General features: G+C 39.0%; 1 protein-coding gene and 1 non-coding gene across 2 annotated transcripts; both read left to right on the top strand.

Annotated features, from left to right (window-relative positions):
• The first annotated feature begins 1,642 nt into the window (after positions 1-1,642).
• On the top strand, positions 1,643-1,733 carry mir124-3 (microRNA 124-3). Its single transcript, NR_107197.1, has one exon. It is a non-coding gene; the product is annotated as a microRNA 124-3 (primary transcript).
• Positions 1,734-10,005: 8,272 nt separating this feature from the next.
• Positions 10,006-12,090, top strand: bhlhe22 (basic helix-loop-helix family member e22). The gene has a single exon (XM_004081043.4). It carries the CDS (start codon positions 10,434-10,436, stop codon positions 11,238-11,240), a length of 807 nt encoding a protein of 268 aa, XP_004081091.1. The 5' UTR covers positions 10,006-10,433; the 3' UTR covers positions 11,241-12,090.
• Positions 12,091-15,838: the final 3,748 nt, after the last annotated feature.

Below are 15,838 nucleotides of genomic sequence, written 5' to 3'. Positions count from 1 at the left end.
CCTGCTCCTACCCACTCTAACGGTTTCTGTTGAGGCTAAAGAGCGAAATATGAAATATGCTCCACGGTTGTGTTGCGTTCAGGAGCTTTTTTATTTATGGGGAGCAGCTCCCTTTAAAGCCGGCTCATTAATATGTAACTATATGCACGTTTTTATTTCCATTTTACATTGACGTGTGCTTTATCCGATGTCATTAATAGAACAGTAAATGTTTGTCTATCTCCTGTAAAGAATAATTTGTTCATTTCTGAGCACAAAAGACAAATTTACGCAGTGTTTACATGCGCAGCGAAGCGCCCTTTATTAAATGCTCCTGATTTCCCAGCCTCCATCAGGCTCTTGGAGTTATCTGTAAGTCATCATATCCTGCCAAACGCAGCATTTGTTGCCCACAGACTCGAGCATCTTCCCTCATCACTGGCTGCCCGGGTGTGCGCGGGATAGTGCACATGCGCATGCTCGAGTGGGACTGTATTGGCGTGCGCGGCAGTGCGCACTTCTTCCCTTTTCTGCCCCCCCTCTAATCAATTGTGCAGTGTTGCATAACCGTTCACAGCCAATGCCAGATTTGGGGCTTCACTGTTTTTGCGGGACCATTGTTGGCGTTTCCTGTGCCGGGCGCGCGTGCGCAGACACGCAGATCCCACGGCAGCCCAGTTTAGCCCAGTTCACCCAGAAACGTTCAACCCTCGCGCAGGGAAGTCGTCAACTCATTCCCCCACTTTTTCAAGGACGCAGGGCAGTGATGAGGAGGACGCTGGGTAAGATATAGGAACATCTGTTTGCCTGGTGACGTCATACCCCACCCCCCATCGCCATCCCAATCCTCTTGCTGAAGGCAGATGCCTCATTTGTTTGGCTGGAGCAGCATTAATCCCCAAAGTCAGAGGAAAAGACCGGGCGGAGAGAGATCTGTTCCATTTAGGTGGTGCCGGAGCGCCAGGCTCGCCTCGCGCTTTTCCCATCTGTTCCGTTTGTTCGGACCCGGGTGGACAGCCGCAGTTTCCGAGGCTCTTCGGCGGCCCGATTTAGAGATTTGCGCCACTTTGAGTTGTGACAGGAGAGCAGAAGGCTTTGTGGGCGCGCGCGTGTTAGAAGGGAAAAAAACCCACCATAAAATCCATACTTTCACGCGAACGGAGGACTTTCTTGTTTTTGGACGCCAAAGTGGAATATAAACGTTTAAAAATGTGAAGCTAAATCTGAGATCCATGACGCATTTTGTTTTTGCTCTTTTTTTCCTTTAGGTGCATCGGTGGAGGACTTCTATGGGCAAACCACGATGGAAACTGCTCAGTAGAGTCATTTTTACCTGCAAAAATCAACGTGGATCCTATAATCATCACCCCCCCAATACTGATAGAGCCTCTGTATAATCAGCTGTGTAATCTAATTTCTTTCTCCTCAGTTGAATGCGTTTTAAAATAAGGTAGGACAAGACCGTTTGTGGATCCCCAAGATTTTTTCATTTTTGGGCAAGCTCGAACCTTTTCTAGCCGCAGGGTGCTGGACGTGGATTCTGCAAAACACACTCATCCTATAGACGTAAAAACGCACGTGAAGGTTTGAAGTGTTTTCCCGGAAAAAAACTGAGGACGGATACACACTCACACCCGCGCGCGTGCAAACACATGCACAGAAGAGCGGGTTGTGTCTCTCCGTGTTCACAGCGGACCTTGATTTAATGTCTTACAATTAAGGCACGCGGTGAATGCCAAGAGATGATCCTCCATGCCTCGATCAAAAAAAAAAGAACAAGTTAAAATTAATTAAAAAAAGACAGTGAGGACGTCCTTATAATAAAGTTTGTCATGTTTTAAATGTTTGTGTTTAAATGTATTTCAACAATAAAGTGAATTCACTGATGTGTAAACTGGCTTCATGTGAGCAAATGTCTTTATGTGCGTGGGTATTGCGTGCGTGTGTGTAGGTGGGAGCTGTCCATCCTCTCACAGGCTGTCGGAGCGCTGTCCACCTTATGTGGTGCTGAATTCTGCGCACCACAGACCAACCTTTTGTTTCAGTCGCCTGCCGGCAAAGGAGCGGAAATGACTCAACTCTTTAACAAGTGCAGGAATGCAGCCCGGACTGCGCACACGCGCCGATCCACGCATCAACACCCAAGAGTTCCGTTTTATTAGATCTTTTCCTTGTGATAAATCAGACACACCGTGATAATATTTCACAGCTATTGTGCAAAATTCGGATTAAGAATTAAATTCAGAACACATTGGGTTTAAATAATCTCCCCACTGTGAGTGGAGAAAAAATAGAACATTTAGTAAATAAGGTTCATGCGTCTTCGAGGAACTTTAGTCACTCTTGCACTTGGAGTCCAAACGGACGGCTGAAGATCTGCGCGCGCACATCTGAGTGCCAAGAGAGCTGAGAAGGCAGCCTGATAAAAATCTGTAAACTCAAATGCGAGCCTCTATCTGAGGGAGCAACGAGGCGCCTCCGCTTGATGACAGAGAAACAGGCGATGTTAATCTGACAGCAGGAGCGTCCATGAGGCGGCTGCTTCCGGAAAGGAGATTTTGACACATTTGAGAGCGAGATTTGAGCTTTTTAAGTTAACCTTTAAAATCCACTTCGCCAGATCTCCAATTGCGTTTTATTGCTCAATTGTTTTTGCGCAGAAATGCCAAAAATCTGTCGCGTTTCCGCCACTTTGACAAGAAAAAATAAGCATTTTACAGAGCTGTGTGTGATTAGAGTGACGGGGAGGGTTGAAACGGGGCCGTATGGGAAGGGGGTTGCCCTGATTTTATATACTTGTATGTCTATTGTCAGGGATGAGTGGAACAGGACATTTGATTTTATAAGGGGGAAGGGGGGGTGCGCAGAATGTTAGTTTTAAAACGACCAGTCTACTTGAAAAGATGGAGATCTGGCAAAAAATAGAAGTCAGCAGCGAAAGCCACCTCGTTGGAATGATGTACGATCGTGCTAAAATAGACCTGATTTTAGAGAAAAAACATAAATCTGTCTGTTTAGATATATTGTCATATGTGTTAATTGAGGTTAATTTTGTAAAAAAAAAAAAAGCAGGATTCAACTGCCCGGGATAATCCAGCGCGAATCATCTTTCCTTCTCATCACCTCTTTCACCTCCACGCGTTTGGAATTTGCGGGTCTTGGGGCGCCCTCTGGTGGTAGAACTTAATAATTGATAATCAAACGATTTCCATGAACCAAATCTTCTACACATCCAGGCTTCATAAGTAGATACTCCAAAATCACTGCTAACTAGGAGTTTAATGATTCATTTTAACTACGATTCAATTCATATCATAAGTTTTGGTTGCTGATACGATTCAAAGTCGCTATTGGTTCATCCTGGTCCAATTCTTCTTCTTTTCCTGTCCGCTTTTTCCTTCAGGGGTCGCCACAGAGAATCCGCTTCCTCCATGTAACCTTGTCTTCTACTCTAACACCATCTACATACATCTCTTTGTTCACCACGTCCTCTGTGGTCTTCTAGAACTTTTGCCTGGCAGCTCCAGATTCAGCATCCGTCTCCCAAAACATTCACCGTCTCTACTCTGGAAAAGTCCGAACCATCTCCATCTGGCCTCCTGGCCTCTCTGAATTTATCTCCAAATCCTCTAACATGTGCTGTCCTTCTCATGTACTATTCTGATCCTATCCCCCGTGGTCACGCCTAAACAGAACCTCAGCATCTTCATCTCTGCTACCTCCAGCTCTGCCTCCTGTCTCTAGGCCGAACAACATGGCGGGTCTCACTAGTTCTTCTATCAGACGTCACACCGGAGACTTTTCTCCACCCATTCCATTCGTGTGCACTAGATAAATGAAAGAATGACAAATATTCCTTATAGATGGTTGATACGAAAGTCCTGTTTTCCATATCCCTGAATCACCCAAAACTTTTTAAAGTACCACTTCAATCATATTTTGATCTGTTGCAAAAACGTTCTCAATGGTCTTTTAATGATAATTATGACGTTTTTAGGTACAAAAAAAACCTGTTGTTTTCTAGATCGTAGTTTCTGCAGACCGGCAGGAGCTCATCAGATATTCATCTCTGGGTTGTGGGCAAGACTGTTGGCGCAGACGTAAGCCTCTGCTGATGTCCCATCATCCCTTTGTTTACACCTACGCTCTCTAGCTTTACAGCCCTTCACAACCCTAACCTAACATTAGCAATGTAACAAAAATAGCAATCAATATTGGAGCAATCCAGCTGCATAGTTATGAGCCAAATTTCAGCTCAGACAAGGAAAACAAAGAGAAATATGGATCCATTTGTCTGCAAGTGGATGCATCAGAATGGAGTGCAGGGAGACCATTGCAGTTGCTGCATCACAAAAGAGAGTTTTTACAAACTACATTTCCAGAACTTTCTGACTTTAAACTTTAAAAAAGCTGCTGCTGATTGATCTGGAGCTCCAGGATTCTGATTGACTGAACACAATCTAAACAGTTGTAATAAGTCTGGCAGGTTGGTGACCCTATCTTGATTTAAAAGCACAGACACATGAATTTCTGTGCTGCTGCACACATTTTCTAGTAAGTTTAAATTTAACCCTCCTGTTATGTTCGTTTCTGAGGAACAGAGATGATGTTCCTGGGTCAATTTGACCCGGTGAAGTTTTTATTAATTAAAAGATGTCTGAAACCCAAAAAATCCTAACGAGCAGTGTGAATACATCATCACTAACTCCATTACCAGTTATTCTTTCAAAAACTTAGTTAAAATGGTGTTTTTACCATTAACAGGAAGTGGTTCAATTATTAGATAATTCACTCGTTTTTCTTAAAAATATACATGTTCAAACTTTTTTCAAAATTTTCACTACTGTATTACTTTTGAAAGAACACCATATAAAATACAATAGTTTTAAATAACATTGAAACATAATAATTGAAATTTTGTTTTACATACATGCACTGTAAACCAGAAAAAAACAAAATCAAAATACAACAAACAAGCAATTGCGATATGAAGTTGTGTGTGTGTGTCTGTAAATATACACAGCACAGGAGTGATCAGTCATCATATTGTGCTTTGTGCAAATTAATTTTGCTCATTTCGCACAGGTCATGCTTGTCTTGACCTGGATCCTGTCTGCGGCTGGACTCGCGCCCCCGGCCATCCCCCCAATTCCATCTGGATGAAGCTTGTCTGCTGGACTTTAAATATTTAGTTGTAGATTTAGATACATTAATTCTTCTCTATGAGTTCTGGTAATCGCCTGTCCGTCCTGGGGGAGGATCCCTCCTTCATGTGGGCACCCCTGAGGTTTCTTCGTTTTTTCTGGAATCCGTTTTTTTTTAGGTGTTTTTCCTTACCGCGATTTTATGTTTTACTTTTTCAATTACCGATACGAAGCCCATTGAGACGACTGTTGTTGTGAATTTGGGCTATACAAATAAAATAAAATTAAATTGAATTGAATTTACATGGTCACTGCCATCCTAGTGGGCCCTGGCACTGTTTTTATTATGTTTTCTGCAGACAGGTTTGTCTGACGCATATTTGGGCATGAAGACCAATGTATTTCACCATTCTTTGATATGAAATTATTGCTTGGAGGAACAGGAATAGTAATTCCCTCATCTGGTTCAAAATCAGAATCATTAGAATTAGAATTAAGCTCAAGATAGTCTTCTTCTGATCATGGTCAGTGATGACTTCCAGAGCCTCCTGGACCGTCATCTTTCTGCTTTGGCTGCTCATTTTGTAAAGGTCTGCCTGTGTAATGTTGGAAGGACTCCCATGCAGAGAATCTTTTATATGTTTTGCCCCTCCCCTGTTGAGTGTCCACTGAATGTGGGTTGAGTTTTCCCGCAAGAGCATAAATGGTTCCTATCAAAAGTCATAACACCTAGACACCTGTGTGTGTGTGTGTGTGTGCGTGCGCGTCTATATGTGTGATTGGGGTGAAATATGTCTCACAGCTGCAAAGAAAGCAATACTACTTATAATAATAGATCCTTGTACCTCCAGTTTGACTGCCGGGTCAAATTGACCCGAACAGTATCTATGTGATATAAACATGCGGGGGGGGGGGGGGTTGCAAATATGTGAAATGAACAAAATTCATAATATATGTTGATTACACTAATTAAGGCAAGCAGGAGAAGTTTCATGCTGAAAAAATACTTTTAACTATTTTTCCTAGATGTTCAAACTTTAAAATGGGTCAATTTGACCTGCAACATAACAGGAGGGTTAAAGGTTTATTTATTCACTGACTATTTTCCAGGAGAACATAGATACTCTCTTCACTAAGGAAACAGAGGAAAAAGAATAAGGGAGCTACACGATGACAACATTTGCTACTATATCCTACAGTTTTGTCATCCTCCTCATTTGCAAAGTGCTGACATTTACAGTGTTACTGTAATGGCTGTTTCTCCGTCCTCGCCCATCTTGTCTCATTAGCGGGGCCTGATTGGCCATGAAGGTGATCTCAGGACAAAGTGATCGTCTCTCTCTCTCGCTAGATCATAACTCCTCAAGCATTTTGCCCCCAGAAGGCACAGAAGCTAATTGAAACAAGATAGAATAAAGGTTCTAATGTGCTGACCTTGAGTGTGTGGAACAAAGTGTTAAACGTGCTTGTGATGACCAGAGGTCCACAGGGACCATGATGCTTTTATTCTGAAATTTAGGACGTTTGCTCGTTCATGAAAGTCAGTTTTGAAATGTTTTGCTGGAACTAAGATCGGATTTTGAATCCTTCACTGCAAACTGTTTAATTCTTGCAAAGATTTGAAACCTTGTCTTTGGACATTTGAGGTATTTTATTAGGTTTGAAGTTGTTTTAACTTTTCTTTGCTCTTTTACAAGCTTTTCTTAAAATCAAAACTGTTGAGATCATTATTTTTTTGTCTTTAACAGTTAGAATCTAGAAGTAGATTTTTTTTTTATATTAAAATAAGTCAAAATCATTTTGCTCCATACTTGACAATAGAAAAACTTGATTCACGACTCAAAAAAACCTTAAACTGCTTGATTTCAGAATAAGAACTTATATTTGGGGGAAAATAATTTAGATTTATGTTCTAAGAATAAGGGCTAAAGTTACATTTTGTGAATATTTATTAAAATGGGCCAACTTGTAATAAGATGATATTCTCATTTTGTTCACATTTTCTTTTGAAATATTAATTTCCACTTACAGTTTTTTTTGTCACTGTGATCCAAATTAAATACAATTAAGTACATAAAAACTCAAAAAATTCAAACCACAAGCTGAGAACTAGCAAACAAATATTTATGTTTGAGCTGGATAACAAATGAATTTTAGGTAATTCGATCTAAAACATATCTTTTTTAGCTTTTGCTTCCCTTCATGAATGTTTGTGTGGAATCCTGGTTTCTAGATTTTAATTTATCATTATAAACTTTCTTGTTTCATAAAAATGACTTGCTGCATGGACAGATACCTTTTGAGCATTCTAGTAGGTTTCTTCTTAATATTAGTGTTCTTTTCTTAATTATAGGGTACCTCTTTTGGCAGTGCAGTTATCTATTTACCGATTATTTAAAACAAGAGGAAAGATTTCCAATTTAAACATGATTTTGTGTCCATTTGGCAGTTCTGTGCAAGAAGCATGATCAACCTTTACTACACAGCGTATTCCTGCTCCACATATGTGGCTGCCAAGGCAACACACTCACTGGGTGAAGAACTCTAAGGCGTTTTCTCTGTGCATTCAACTGGCAGATGTATCTTGTAATCATAGTTACATGTTAGGAGCACATACGCCGTGGTAACTAACCACCTTGTTATGAAAAGGGGAAGAATTTAGAGCCTCTGTGTGTTTCTTTCAGTTTCTGCCACTACAAATATAGAATATAGAGGAGAATATTTACTAAGTGGCTGTAGGCTTCAATTTCAATAATTCCCTTATGAACACAGATGTAAAAGAAGCTGCTAACGAAGAGCTCAGACTTGCTGTTTATTGCATAAACCACACATCTGTGCACTCAGGGACTCCTTGAGTTGTGGTAAATATGAGTAGGCCCTGCTTCAAATCCTCTTTGTGGAATTACAACTAAGGTGCCGTCCAAAGAGCTGAAAAAAAAAAACAGACAGCTCACATATTCTACAGAAATTGAACATGCATTCTTCCTCACATACTGTCTGTTTTAAGATTAACATTAGATCAATTGTCAATTGTGTGATTTGCCAAAAAAAGTAATTTAAGATAAACAAGACAAAATTACATTTTAACCACTTGTGCTTTGTTTATGCATTTGTTACTTTAAATTCCTTTGAAGCCCAAGGTAAATGCAATGAGATAGATGAAGGCATCAGTAAATTAACCAAACCCACCCATGTGTCATTCACACGTGATGGGAGGAAAACACAAAGTTTCACTGCATCATCTTTTGTTAAAATATTTTAACTACTGTATTCCACATGTCCTCATTTTAAAAACTGTTTGGGGGCACTATACATATATATATATATATATATATATATATATACATATATATATATATATATACATATATATATATATATATACATATATATATATATATATATATACATATACATATATATATATATATATATATACATATACACATATATATATACATATATATATATACATATACACATATATATATATACATATATATATATATATATATATATATATATATATATACATATATATATACATATATATATATATATATATATATATATATATATACATATATATATATATATATATATATATATATATACATATATATATATATATATATACATATATATATATATATATATACATATATATATATATATATATATATATATATATATATATATATATATATATATATATATATATATATACATATATATATATATATATATATATATACATATATATATATATATATATATATATATATATATATACATATATGTATATATATATATATATACATATATGTATATATATATATATATATATATATATATATATATATATTATATATATATATATATATATATATATATATATATATATATATATATATATATATATATATATATAGGAGAAAACACAGCATCTGGTGATGTCCATGAGTTCAAGACTTCAGGCTGACATTGCCAACAAAGGTTTTTTTCAACCAACTATTAGTAATGACCATTTTATTTTCCGTTATTTCATTTGTCCAATTACTTACGAGCCCATGAAATGAAGTGACTGTGTTTAAAAAATGCTTTAGTTTTTCACATTTTTATGCAATCTTTTTGTTCAACCCATGGAATAAAAGCTGAAAGTCTGCACTTCAATGGCATTTGAGTTGTTTTATTTAAAATTCACTGTGGTAATGTACAGAAACTAAATTAGACAGAATGTTTCTCTGTCCAAATCATTATGGTCCTGATTGTGTGTGTGTGTGGGGGGGTGTATAAATATATACTATAATATTTTTTTTCAAATATAGGACTATTACATGAACCATAATAAAGAAAAAAATAATTTCTGGTTAGTTAAACTATAAACTTCTCAAGTTTCCAGCCAAGTTTGAATGACTGCTTTATTTGTTTGTGTCTAAATTAAATAAAATTTCAACCCCAAGATGTAATAACCCTTAATATCCAAAAGATGGCAGCATTGTTATTCTGGATTTTATTGTGTGCAGAGCTGAAAGGGACTTGGAAAAACTGAAATGTGCCTACTTTGAAATTATCTGTGTGATCATTAATTGTTTGATTTGACAAAAAACAACAATAAATTCAGCTTCAGGTAACGAAATATCAGAAAAAATTGAACTTAATTGAATCAGACCTTGCTGACCACAAAATTTCCAGAATTTGTGAGATTTGTCCGAATCAAAGTTATTGGTTTTAGACATGGATGTATTAAATAATGTAGCTTTAATTATTTGAACTCTTTCCGCCCCATAAAGACTGGTCTTTAGTTCCACTGATGATCCGACCTGCAGCAGAGAAAGTCCTTGTGGAGTAACAGAGTCACTAACAGACGCGCACACACATGCCCAAAAGGAAGAGTAGGGGCGCACGCTGTACTGCTTGTCATCGTTTAAACCCCGTTAATTAAAACGTTAACCTGATTGGGTGGAGACAAAGAGGGGAGCGCGCGCCTCTGTCCCAATAGGCGAACTCTCTTTAACAACCCGCCTCGAGATAATGATGTAAAAAGACTGGAGCGTCTTGCGCGTAAGGAGGACCATCGTGGAGATCCTGAGAAGGTGAATCAGACGTAGAGACGGGAAGGAGAGAGCAACACTTAATACACGAGCCTCCTCTTCCTCACTACACCTCAGCTGACAAGTGGAGCGAGGCTGCGACTTTACCCCTGACGCGCAGCTCAACTTGCAACGCGCAGAGGGAGACACTAGCAGAGACACGCCAAGAGTTTCCACAGGCGACAGAAACCTGCGAGGACGCGGAGTCTACGAGGATATGGACCGGAGGATGAACTTGAGCGGCGGCGCTGGAGACATTTTTCACAAAACTCTCAGCGCCGTGTCCACGAAAAAGATGGACCCGTTTAGATCGTCAGCCGGTATTGAACTACCACCCAGAGACCGCCAGTCACCCATCAGCTGCTTTGATCAAGCCGACCCGGATCCAATTCAGCCCGGTGGATTGGTGGGAGGCAGAGGGGGACCACTGGGTCTCCCCACCGGATCTTTGTGTGTCAAATACGGGGAGAGCGCCAACAGGACTTCGGCGGCTGAGAGCAGCGGCGGTGAGCAGAGCCCCGATGATGATAGTGACGGCAGGTGTGACATGGTCCTGCTGACTGATGGGCGGACGGTGCCCGCGGGGAAAACGGATGGAGGTAAGAAAACCAAAGAGCAGAAAATGCTGAGACTAAACATCAACGCCAGAGAAAGACGACGGATGCACGATTTGAACGACGCGCTGGACGAGCTGAGAGCGGTCATCCCGTACGCGCACAGTCCGTCGGTGAGGAAACTCTCCAAAATTGCCACTTTGCTGCTCGCCAAAAACTATATCCTGATGCAAGCGCAGGCGCTGGAGGAAATGAGGAGGCTGGTGGCGTATCTCAACCAGGGCCAAGCCATCTCTGCAGCTTCCATACCGGCCACCACGGCGCTGGCAGCTCCCGGGCTGGGCGCGTACGACCAACCGCCCGGATACCCCTTCCCCGCCGGGGTGCCAACATCCTCGTGCCCCGACAAATGTACCCTGTTCAACAATGCCACATCCAGCCTCTGCAAACAGTGCACTGACAAGCCTTAACTGCACCTGACAGACTTAAAAGCACACGACAGAACACATTTGGGGACACTTTGGAGGAAAAAAGTAAGACTGCTGTTGCTGAAGTTAGACTAGAGACTAAAAGTAATGCTTTTATAATATTTAATAAATGCATCAAAATGCGTTGTTTTTTTCCAAACAATACTTGATTGTGTACATAAATCATCCTTGAAGTGCTGGTATGAATGGCAGTGCAAACCAAACAGAAGAAGAGAGCGGCCTGCGCAGGCTCGCAAGTGTCAAGTCACTTATTGATCACAATGATGGACTCTTTCTGGAGACTCGGGCGACTTAATCACTTGAATAGATGGACATCTTCCCGGATCATGAGTCCAGCCTCACTTTCTTTCTGCTGCTTTCTCGCGGTTTTTCTATCTTCCTTTCATTCTCCTCCGAGTCAAGGCCTGCTTTCCCGAACTTCATCAGTGACCACGTGGAATGTTCTAAACGGGGAAAGGTGAAATAAAATAGAAACTAAGTTAAGTGGTCCAAATCAGTCAGTTATTGCTGTGCTGTCTCTGATTCTTGTTAGCTGCAGCGCATGCCAGTTTTTATTCATTTTAGGGCAGTATAAAGGAAAAACAGAAAAAAGTCAAAATCAAGAAATTATCAGGTGTTTTAATAAGTCTTTTGTAATTTATTATTTTGGATATTTATGATGGATATTTTGCTTGTATTGCACATTGTTTAATAAGTTGATGTTTTGTTTCTTTTTCCCTCAAACACGGAGTCTTCTTGTCAGGACAGGCTGTGATTATTGTAGATATGGACGAAGAGGGCAGTTTATTTGTATTTCAGTGTTGAAAGCTTTATTAAAATATTTTGAACATCAGAAAAAAAATCTTAATCTGATTATTTATCCCAAATACAACTTTGTGTGTGTGTGTGTGTTTTCCACGCTGCTTAAAGCTTACGGAATCCCTCAGCAGGTGTAAAAGTTCAGGAGAAATCAAGGCAGCCTCATTTTCCACTCAATCGAGATTAGTTACCCTTTCCTCAGCTGTAAGTCACGCTAAGTGTCGGGAATGGAGGCCAGACGTGGTGCTGGATGTTGCTTCGGGGCTGCAATAAGACGTTTCTTTATAACGGAGAAAATAGAGGCTCCAATGACCTTTATTGTGCCCATTACAATGATTTCCATGACGGTGTACAATAATACAATAATTCGAAAACAAGTGTGTATGAAAACCGTCACTGTTAGACCCGGCTTTGCATAATTAAAACACGCACTTTAGGTAATTAGACCTCGAGAACGTGATTAAGCAACGTAATTACGACCGTCTTCATTGCAGCAATTTGTGGTCTTCAATCACCGCGCAGCGATCAGTTGCACTCTGGAGAGATTCACCCTTTGTCCGCATCTTGGTCAAAGCTGCATCAAAACAAAAGCAAATATATTCCTAAAAAGATTTTTTTAAAGCTGTATTTTTAAATAACATAAAAATAACACCTGACTTTTTAATAGCCAAAAAAACGTGTAAAAAATGTGGCCTATATTTATACACATATTTGAGTTGATAAATCAAAATGTTAAAGATTTCAGCACCATGGACAGAGAGATTGTTTTAAACTTGCAAATTAGCTTCTTTACCGTCCTTTATTGTAGTAATTTGTGGAATCAAATGCTCTATATTTCTATTGTTGCATTATTAAAGTTTTAGGATTCTCCAAAACTAGCTAAACATTTCAAGATCAACCAGCCAGACACAAAACACACATTTATATCGAAATATTATTTATTTTAAGGGACAATCTGCAGATATGTCAATCTTAACTCATACGATTAGGTGTTGTTGGTTTCTCGAATTTTTTGACTATCTTGGATCCAGGCTTTGTGTGGATGTGGAGATTCACTAACCACAGGGTTATTATTTGTCCCATTTAATCCTATCATGCTCCTGAATGCCTCAAATCTGCACAGATCGGCTCTTAATCAAGACTAACCAGTTAGTCCTGTTACAGAGCTCATCTTTGATATTTCAAGTTACAAAATAGAGATCCGCTTTCCCACCTTCCCTTTGGAAACTGGCGGTTAAAAAAACATAAATTATGCAATATGCATTAATGCACAAATGACTGGAACATTTAACCCATACTAATATTCACATTAGCCCAGAATAGGAACTTCCCCAAGGGAGAGACTAAGCCATATGTGTGTGGAAAACAGAGTGGAGCATCCAGGAGAAAACAGGAAACAGTACAGCAGTATCAGCGTAGAATTGTAAATGTCCCAACAAAGTCTCTGACATGTTTCCAGATGAAGATGTCAAGGAAATAGAATACCAGTATATCCAGTTTTTTTTTCCTTTGCTTGCCCCCCAATCTTATTTTCTATATTTATGAGTGCAATAAAGCGTAATCCGTCTAAAAGTCAAATACAGACCCTTCATGGATGCAAGGAAGATAAAATGTTCCTTTCATAACATAGAAAAGTGCTCCATTTACCATATCGAGGTCCAGCAGGGTGTTCGTTCACAACGCAAGTACTGTATGCTAAAAATGACGACCATAAAAGTCAAAATATACATAAACATCGTAATTTGAATGGCTTCTGTCCTATCAGTCACTAGCAAAACTCTAGAGAGTCATCATCCCTGTGGCGCTCAACACTGTTTAATAAGATATATGTGGTGCACAATTTGATGACCCAAATCAACCTCAGTGTGGCAATTCATTTGTGTCCGACGTCCGATAGGGATGCATAAGATTGTCTTCTTTTGAGAACGTAAAGCAGGCTGATGTAATTGTAACTCAGAATGTCAACAACAACCACTTTTTTCTCCTACTTGTAACCTAAAACATGCCAAGAAAGTGCATCATTGGGCTGTAATAAGTGCAATTTTTGTGGGCAAAAGATTTCAAGTTGTTCTTATTTTTCTGAGAGCGTCTCAGTCCTTTAAATTTTGGATAGAAATTTAAACTCACATTTGATATGACCTGAAATATTTTCCAATGTTAATACAATTGCGCTAGCTTCGAGATGATATTACAAGATTCAGATTCAAGAAATATGCATGGTATTAAATCCTCAGAAAAGTGAACATTTGTGGTGATAGTTGCGCAATAAAAAATTTGTTTAAATTACCTTTAAGAGAAAAAAGAGATAGTTTGAAGATCACACTCCTTTATTTACTGGATAATTTATCTTTCATTGTGCTTTTCTAATTTTATGTTTTCCATCGTACTCCGAGCTCCTAATTCCAGTTTAAAATCTCCTTTTTTTTGTTTTCCACGAGGATGCTCCGAGGTCAGGTAAACATATGGCAGTGGTGAAACGCCTTCCATTCAACAATAAATGACGTAGTGAAGTGTGATTATCTTCTCCCTTGAAATCCTACTGTTGAGTAACATCCTTAGTATTGCATCTGCCTCCATATTAATCAGATTAAAGTCCCCAAACCCTAATCCCTGTTTACCGATGGCTCTGTTTTTGTACCATAATCTGATGTTCTTTTATTTCCCAGAGATTAAATGGACTCACGGCAGATGAGAGAAATTTGGAGTTCTGTTGATGCACAGGTTGTTTACTGGAAAAAAAAAAATCACAATGGATTTCAGTAAACACAAACAGGTGCGATGAAGTGGAGGGCTCTACTTTTGCATATAGTTGAGTAAAGTAAATAAAATTAAAAATGCTGTACAAGTCTGTTCATTTAATTTGGTTTTCTTTTGTTGTACTGTTGCTCAAAACGGACCTTTGGCTGTGCAGTTTTTTATTCTTAGAAAGCTTAAAAAAATCTACAAATATTGTTGAAAACCCTTTTTGCCTTCACAGCTTTGAATTAAACTAATTAAGGTTTTATATGACAAAAATGTGAAAATAGAGATGATGTAGTGGTCAAGACAGCACTGAACTTTTTTCTGTGACCTTACATTCAGATAATGTTATGCCATTTGATTTGAGCGGATGTGCAGCTTTCACCAGCTGCTCTTTTTCCCATGAACCAAAACAACAAAGAAAAAGGGCAGGGTTTGTCTCAACTCTGACACAATCCTCTTACTATTTTGCCACACAAAAGTCTTGAAAGCAAAGCAGATACCTGGTTGGTATCTGGATGTTTGCGGTGTAAGAAAGATCACTAGTCCTGATCAGTGTGTGGATCCTGACCCTCTCAGGCTTCGTTAAAGTGAAGGTGAAGTGGCTTTCATCTCCAGTCGGTGATGTTCATTAGCTCTGGCTTCCACATTAAAATTAGGACAGGAGGGTGACACCATTATAGTGAGATTCACTCTTTTCAACACGTCTGTTTGGCTCCTTTGCCATGCACACACACTCAGATACACAGTGCTCTGTCATAATTGATCTTCTTTGCTCTTTGCACAAATTTATGTGATTGCTGGAAAGCGTTTTTTAAAACTTGTTCATCTAACAGAATAAAAACTCTAGCACTCATTCGATTTAAAGATTGTTTTCCAGGAGTTACTATGAATTCAAACATAGTCAAAATCTGAAACAAAACTAAATCCATAAAAACTTCATCCCTTTGATAAAAATCTGTCACGTTACTGGAGCATGAAAGCCCGCCGTTGGTGTAACACTTGCTTGGCTGATCCTCCTGATGTGTTGAGTACTACTTCAG

The sequence above is a fragment of the Oryzias latipes genome, chromosome 20 (genome assembly GCF_002234675.1).
Source record: "Oryzias latipes chromosome 20, ASM223467v1".
Lineage (NCBI taxonomy): Eukaryota > Metazoa > Chordata > Actinopteri > Beloniformes > Adrianichthyidae > Oryzias > Oryzias latipes.
The sequence above is the reverse complement of the archived record's forward strand: the minus strand, read 5'-3'. Positions and strand labels throughout refer to the sequence as shown.